The 8,209-nt window shown below is 43.6% G+C and overlaps 1 protein-coding gene across 1 annotated transcript; it reads left to right on the plus strand.

The window, feature by feature from the left end:
* Positions 1–2,372: 2,372 nt before the first annotated feature.
* On the plus strand, positions 2,373–2,966 carry LOC146206410 (homeobox protein HMX3-like). Its single transcript, XM_084587023.1, has one exon. It carries the CDS (start codon positions 2,373–2,375, stop codon positions 2,850–2,852), a length of 480 nt encoding a protein of 159 aa, XP_084443149.1. The 3' UTR covers positions 2,853–2,966.
* The last annotated feature ends 5,243 nt before the right edge of the window (positions 2,967–8,209 follow it).

Genomic DNA, 8,209 nt, shown 5'->3' on the forward strand with positions numbered 1-8,209 from the left:
TTATGTATATTGTAATTAGTGTACAAAGCTCCGCTCCTCCTGTCTTTTCTGTCTCTTTTATTTCCGCCGGCCGTATAGCTCTGCATAGTGCTTAAGGTATTAGATACCAATGACCACGGCTGGAAACATTCATTTCTTTCTTTTTTTATTTGTTTTTAGGGTTTTAGCGAACCACTCTGTATACCACCATTACCGCACTGCACCAGGAGTCGAGGTATGGGGCGCGGCCGCATACCACGCGCACCCCATATATCTGGCGAAGAGAAAACGGGACGACAACCCGCCATGCTCGATGAAACCACACAGGCTCACCATTGTTCTGTCACAGCTGCGCGCACTGCCGCGCGGCCACAGGAGGGCCTCGAGTGACATTTCGCGGATGATTCTCAGTGCCCTGTTTATGCAAGAGAACGGAAACCGCCGGATGTCACAGGCTTGTTCATGAGGAATTATGGGGTTAGGAACTTCGAGGACTGTGTCAGGATCGAATATCATAAGGATCGGTTTTGTTGCGCAGGGTACATACTGTCAAGGTGGAACTTAAGTGTTTCCCTAAATATTTTTTTCCGACGAGGATTTGTTTATGAAGGTATTTTCTTCGCATATTGTAAAATTCCGTAATAAATAACGATATATTCGCAACTTTCATCTCGGGAGGCTCGTAGTCTTTTTTTCCCCCCTAACGTTCCCCATTGGCTTTTTACGACAGCCTTAACTACATGATTCGAGGGAACGACAAACCTTAAGAGGAAGATTTTGCTGCGCTCTGTATGATTGAAAAATTCCCTTCAATATTTCCACAACACTATCTTAAATAATTCTATATAATTGCCTCACAATTAAAATTGATGTCCAATAAATCTCACCTGCGGCTGTATAGATGGCGGTAAGTGTTTTTCGTTTATTAGTCTTTTTTTTTTAAACTTGTTACAGCTGATATAAGTTTCCTCAAAATTTAAAATAAGGTATAAAAGCATTGTTTAGGTTTCTAGTAATGTCACCTGCAATATTGGAATGTGTAGCAAATGTTGAACATTTACAAATTACGTCGTACGACGTATATCGAATATTAATGATGTGTTAAAACTAAATGGCAAGTTCTTGTCGTGATCTGAATAAGCTATAACAATATTCAAGGCATAATTGCGAGACAATATTACAGCATATTTCAAACGCAGTTTGTCAGCTATTTTGCTACAGCTTAAACTAGCAGAATTCTGGAGTTAAATCTCCTGGATTGTGCCTAACATTGCACGCATATCATCACATTTTCATACTCATCATTTTTACTTATGCGACACTTTTTATGGTAGGTTACTATATAAGTATGAGCCGAAGGTGAACATATAAGCTGCGTGAATTTATTGTGCTTTATACTCTGGTTTGTAGTGTCATCCCCTTAAATCATGCTGTTTGTAAAATATTAACTGAAGCTGTAGAGTCCTGCAGGGTTGATTTTCCGTCTTAGGAAAGTTTCATGTATGTTATTTTAATATTTATTTAAGACCATAAATATACTACTGCTTGTTACGTTTATTGTAATTTGGAGGGGGGAAAAAATGTAGAGTTAAGAACAGCGTACAAACGTTTGAACAAAAAAAAAAAAAGAAAGAAGAAACCTTTTTTAACATTTCGGTACTTCCTGGGGAGTGCTACACCCCCCCCCCCCCCCCCCCCACACACACACACCTCCTTTTTTTTTCTTTTTTTCAAGCTTTTCATTGTGCTTTTCCCATTCCCCCGCAGGATAGCTCTGGCAGCACGCCGCTTCAAACTCTTCGCCCCCCCCCCCCCCCCCCCCCCCCCCCCCCACTCTCTGAGTGTTTCGCTTTTTCCGTCCCTAATGTCTCTCGACGGATAAGTGGGGGCAACGGGTCAAGGAACTCCGTCCCTTAGGAAGCAAAGGGGTCACGGTGCACTCAGCGAGGGAAAGAAGAAGGCTTTCCCAAATGACCCTCGCGACGCGAGCACTTACTCGTCGGCTTCCTCTTTGCGATCTCGTAATGGAGCTGCTTGATGGGGCTCTCAGTTAGAGGACAGGTAAAGGGGTGCCGAGATACTGGACGGCGACGCGAAGGGCACGCGGGGTCGTCGCTCGTCTTTCAGCCGCCGCGACTCAGTCAGGTGCGCGCCCTTTAGCCGACGACGGCGGCTGCTCATTATACCGGGGTGTGTACGGCGCACGGTGCGGCGGCCGCCATGAGAGGCCCCGCGGGCGCCGGCGGGCAGGGGAGGGAGTGCGAATGCGCCATTGGTCGGGCGAAGTAAGGCCACGTGACTCGCGCGGCGCGGCTCATTGGTCGGCGGCGGAGCCCCGGCGCGGCAGAAAAACGTTCCAGCCGGCAGAGGTGGCCGCAGAGAGAGCAGCAGTAATGCACAGCGAAACATCCGCAACGACCGCCCTACCGCCGGCTCCGTCCGACCAGGGCCCGCTCAGCGCGGGCCTTACTCCACGCGGGGCGGCCTTCAGCATCGAGGCCTTGCTGGGCCTGGGACCCGCGTCACCGGACTCCTCCACGCCAGCTCCGTGTTCCAATTCTGAGAGCTGCGGCGGCGCCGAAGTCCGCCGGAAACCCGACGCCTGCAGCGGCGGTCGCCGTCAGGGCACCTCAGAGCCGAGGCCCAAGCGTGTGCGCACCATCTTCACTGCCGACCAGCTGGAGCGGCTCGAGGCGGAGTTCCAGCAGCAACAGTACATGGTGGGCCCCGAACGTCTGTACCTGGCTGCAGCGCTGAGGCTCACCGAGGCGCAGGTCAAGGTATGGTTCCAAAACCGAAGGATCAAGTGGAGGAAGCAACACCTGGACATGCAGCGGCTCGCCCACGCAGCCTCCAAGCTGCCGCCACTGTGACTTCCCCGCGAGAGACTTGTACATAAGATGTGCCTATACCTGCAGAGTGCGCGAGAGACGCAAATTTTTTATGAGCGGCCGTCCCCATCCTTCCCTTCCTGTGTACATACGTCCGGCCCAATAAACCACGCTGAGAAAATCCTTCGTGTGTTTGGGCGGTGGAGCTGCGCTCAGCGGGCAGCTGCTGACGGCTCCCTGGGCGCAGCCGCCTCTTCACTCATCCTTCGGCTGGGGCGCCTTCTCTGCAACGCTCGGCTGTGGAGAGGCGCAGAACCCTTCGCGCACCGGCGTTGTCTCGAGGAGGCGCTCCGAGCCTGTGCATGCGTAAGCTGCTTTCAGTTCGTATACAGGCTGATAATGCCCAAACTTACTCGGCTGCATCATTTCTATGCGTCGCCACGTTTTGAAAATCTGCTCTTGTGTTAGTGCATTTTGTTGGTTACTGCCTGATTTCGTGGTGTTCTTTTTTTCAAGTGTCGACTGATAAGAATTATCGATTGCCACCACTACATTTATTTGAGTTTATTGGTGCTAGTTACGCTTTAATAGCGCAGTTCTTATTCAGTGCGCCAACTATAATTGCTGCGGCTATATTCCGTGCTGAATTGTTGTGGTCGTCTGAGATGAAAGTGCCCCACAATTTGCTCCGAGAAAAATCGGACAAAAGGAAAGAAGTGGCCAACACATTGCTTGCCACTTCTTGTCTTCCTGACCTATTTTTCACGCCCTTTCCTTAACTTAGTCTTGAACTAACTGGCCCAACAATCTCCCCGGACAGTTAAAAGTATATTCCCGACTGTTATCATATAACGTTTTTTTTTTTCTCTCTCTCTTCCTGTCACAGCAGTCATATACGTCATTATAGTGCTTGTGACTTATTTTAGAGACTATTTCAGGCCCCGAAAATTATTGAAGCTGGTGAAGAAAAAGTTCAATTAAGTATAAGCAATTAGAGTTACCCAAAACTAAACATGATTCTCGTGGTACAATATGGAGAGAGTGAATATTTCTTCATAAAGAACAGTGCACAGTTAGGAAATGGTTTTTAACCGGTGTGCTTGTTTACTGCCTTTCGGATCATACCGAACTTCAGTAATGCATTTTTCTTTATATTGAAGTCGGCTTCGTTTTAGATAGCTCCACAGAGAGAGTGATTATTTCTTTTTGTGAAGCATGCTGTATCACGACAGGAGCGATGACGTATATTGGATTTTGCGACGAACGCCAACATGCCGGAAATCACTGCGAGGCGACATGGGGAAACTGCCGTGAACGGACGCTATAGATTTGCAGCTCTGCTGTAGAATATGGCACTGCTTGGGCTTGCCGCGCCCGGCCGATATGTAGTCCGGTAGGAAATATTTTTTGCTCTTTTTTTTTTTTTTTTCTAGCAGTGGGCTCAGGTTTGGCTCAAAAGGGGAACAGATGGGCCTATGCCGGGCATGTTTACTGAATCAAGTGAGTAACAAACGTCAGGTTAAGACAATTGCCGCAGATAATAAACGAGCTTTTTAAGCAGCATAAGGTGATGTGACAGTTTGATTACGCAAAATAAATCCGAACATTTCCTAATGCTCAAAGCAATGTATACATAAAATACATCTCACTTTATTCTCTTTTCCTTCCCTCTCCTAGTGCTTCCCTCGGGTTACTTATCACTAAATGTGTACTATATGCACTACATTACTCTGCAATTCGTTAAGCATGGCAGGGGAAGGATAACGAGGCGTCCGTAACTATATAGTTGAAGATGCAGCCTGCTTATAGAGTACCGGCATGAATTGATATGCTGTCATTGCATTTTGGATACAAACTTTCAGTTCTGAACACATCAGCAAACGTTCTATGAGCTGTGCAGGACTTGGTATGGAAGATGAAGCGTAATGAATGAGGAAGCTCGGGCCAGTCTCATTCGCCACTTTCGCAGAGTAAAATCTTACAAGCATTGGCAAGCTATTTATTTGTAGCTTTCAATAGGTGGCCTATGCTTTAAAATTCGTTATTTTCAAATTTAGAAGAAAAAAATATAAAAGCGAATATATATGCATATATATATATATATATATATATATATATATATATATATATATATATATATATATATATATATATATATATATATATATATATATATATATATATATACTTTTGGCTCTACACTTTTGACAAAGACTGTACGGCCTAGTGTCTCCTGTTTGTTTCTCGATTCCGGGGCGCTTTTATTTACCTATATATATATATATATATATATGTGTGTGTGTGTGTGTGTGTGTGTGTGTGTGTGTGTGTGTGTGTATCACGCACAAATTACGCTTCGCACAGGATGAAGGTGCACGGAAAGCGCATACTGGTTAAAGCAAACCAGATTCAGGGCACATATCGCGACAGTTGCAGACAGGCAGTCGTCTGACCAAGAGCGCATATTTCGGCATTTGACCATTTCTTGTCCTACATCGGGGCCACTGCAATAATAATAATAATAATAATAATAATAATAATAATAATAATAATAATAATAATAATAATAATAATAATAATAATAATAATATTTGGTTCACAGGAAGGCAAAGGGGGCCACTGCAACAACTCCATTTTCTTTCCCGATCGCAGTGAGTTGGATCTTTCAGTTTAAACTGATAACACCAATACAAGTACGCCCATTTCAGTTTTTGAAATTGGTTTTAACCGAAAAGGTTGGTATTCTGGCATTCAAGGCATCGATATATATTTGACTGTTGAGTGCTCAACCCAACGCGACAAGCCATTGACAGCATGCAAACCGCATTATACCGTTGGCGCGGATTTTTTACCGGCGATAACAATTTACACATAACTTCAAGTGTTATCAACTGCCCTTTAAGCACTGACAAATATACTGTTCATGCTGATAAAAAAATAATTAAAAACGCCGCCAGTATAATGAATAATGACCACGCAATATTGATAAATTAAATTTCCAGAAATGCTATTAATCCGTTTGTCGAAAATAACGTTCGCTGAAAAAAAAAATAAAAAAAACGACTCTCGTTCCGAAATAATCACCTAAAATCATAATAATAACAAACTTCCCGAAAGTAATTTATAGAAGCTACAGCCTTTAAATTTTTTGCAAGCATGTGGCGAGCTCGCGACACTGCAATCGGTTTCATGGCGAGAGGAGAAAAGACACCCGCAGCTTACAGGACAAAGAAACCGGGCTCAGTCCAGGTGTGCGCAAATATTAAAAATTTTCGAATAGCCAAATAATATCCCGTCCTATTTGATTCGAACAAAATAGTGCAGGAGCAAATAATCTTATGTGATTTCTACATTGAATAGCACTTTCTGAAACCGCCAGTACATTTATTTTCGATAAAGAAAGCCTCACATGTGTCTTTTTTCCAAGCTCCAAAGAAAGCCCACGAAATACAGAAACTACCACGTGATTTTATATAAAATCACGTGGTAGTTTTTGCATTTCGCGGGCTTTCTTTGGAGCTTGGAGAAAAGACACACACACACACACACACACACACACACACACACACACACATATATATATATATATATATATGTAAAGTCACGTGGTAGTTTTTGTATTTCGCGGGCTTTCTTTGGAGCTTGGAAAAAAGACACGCACGCACACACACACACACACACACACACACACACACACATATATATATATATATATATATATATATATATATATATATATATATATATATATATATATATATATATATATATATATATATATATATATATATATTTATATATATATATATATATATGCGCGTGTGTGTGTGTGTAAAATCACGTGGTAGTTTCTGTATTTCGTGGGCTTTCTTTGGAGCTTGGAAAAAAGACACATGTGAGGCTTTCTTTATCGAAAATAAATGTACTGGGGGTTTCAGAAAGTGCTATTCAATGTAGAAATCACATAAGATTATTTGCTGCAGCACTATTTGGTTCGAATCAAATGGGAAGGGATATTATTTGGCTATTCGAAAATTTTAAATATTCGCGCACACCTGGACTGAGCCCGGTTTCTTTGTCCTGTAAGCGGCGGGTGTCTTAAATTTCTCCTCTCGCCATGAAACCGATTGCAGTGTCGCGAGCTCGCCACATGCTTGCAAAAAATTTAAAGGCCGTAGCTTCTATAAATTACTTTCAGGAAGTTGGTAACTCTGGCACTAGTGTCACTCTTCTTTATTCTTAAAAAACAAGCAAAAACGCAATCACAACCTTAAATAGAGAATTTCACCGCTCTGTTCTGATTTCGTTTATGTGGTGCTTTTATTTTTTTTTTTCCGAAATGAATAGTCACCAGAAAATCTGTTTTACTGAAGCGCACTTAGGTATTTTGTTGTTCCCATGGGTCTGAGCCGGGCATGCATACTTGGCGGGCCGGGCTGGGAAGTCCAGAGTTTTCACGGCTTCGGTCCGGGCTCGCGGGTGTGTAGCCGAAGAGGCTTCCCGTTCCGGGACAATAATTGCGGCCCGTTGAGTGCTCTAGTTATTTGGGAAATATATACTCTCAATGGCTGAATGTCATGATTAGGGCGATCTCGGTTATCTTCCAAGCTTGTTGATAACTTATAGACTGATGGTTTCGGAATGATAGTCTGCGGATAAAAGTCTCGAAAGCTGTTCTATAATTGAGTGGAAGTAGGGAATAACCGTGTCTTTTTTAACTTTCGCGGCTTTGCAGCATGTCAAGTCGAAAAATAAAAAGCGTCATAATAGTTGGAGGGAGAGAGAAGCTGACGCGGTGATGTGAGCCAGTTCGCTCTCGAAAGATCGGGCGGTTTCGAGCAGATGTATATATGAGACAGAGACCGTGCGAGTGGGGCCCGAATGTATGAACATTCGTAGCTGGTAGCCATATATCGGCATATTCGCTGCAATATTTGCAGCAAGAGTGACCGAGTTGTCGTATGCACACGTATCACACAGCGGTCAGTGAGAAGGAAGGAAGTCTGAATTTTAAAGGCATGGAAGATTGATAAAATGAGCCCACGAACAGCAACGGGGTGCTACCCACACCATTCACTCCTTTGGCAGAAAATTATTCGTTATTTTTATCATGCATATTTCAAGACCTTTCAGCCGACAGCAGGTAAAAGAAAAAAAAAATTGAAAAGACATTCATATTGTGGTGGTGTCTAAAAATTTTTTTTTTCAAATGATTTACTAACTCTAACCCTTTCTATATCTGTTGTACGGAAGTCCCCGGCTGAAAAAGAGGTGTCTGGTGTCCCATGACGCTACTACGCAACCTTTAAAAGCATTAGAGAGTGCACAGTGCGTAACAGCAGTGTAATTGGGCACCTTGAAAAACAACCCCCGCGCACGCGTACATGGTGATGAATTTC

This window comes from Amblyomma maculatum, chromosome 1 (genome assembly GCF_055883805.1).
Source record: "Amblyomma maculatum isolate TAMU_Amacu chromosome 1, ASM5588380v1, whole genome shotgun sequence".
Taxonomy (NCBI): Eukaryota; Metazoa; Arthropoda; class Arachnida; order Ixodida; family Ixodidae; genus Amblyomma; species Amblyomma maculatum.

Excerpts from the sequence above, each read along its gene's own strand:
- LOC146206410 (XM_084587023.1), top strand. The coding sequence starts at position 2,373 with ATGCACAGCGAAACATCCGCAACGACCGCCCTACCGCCGGCTCCGTCC.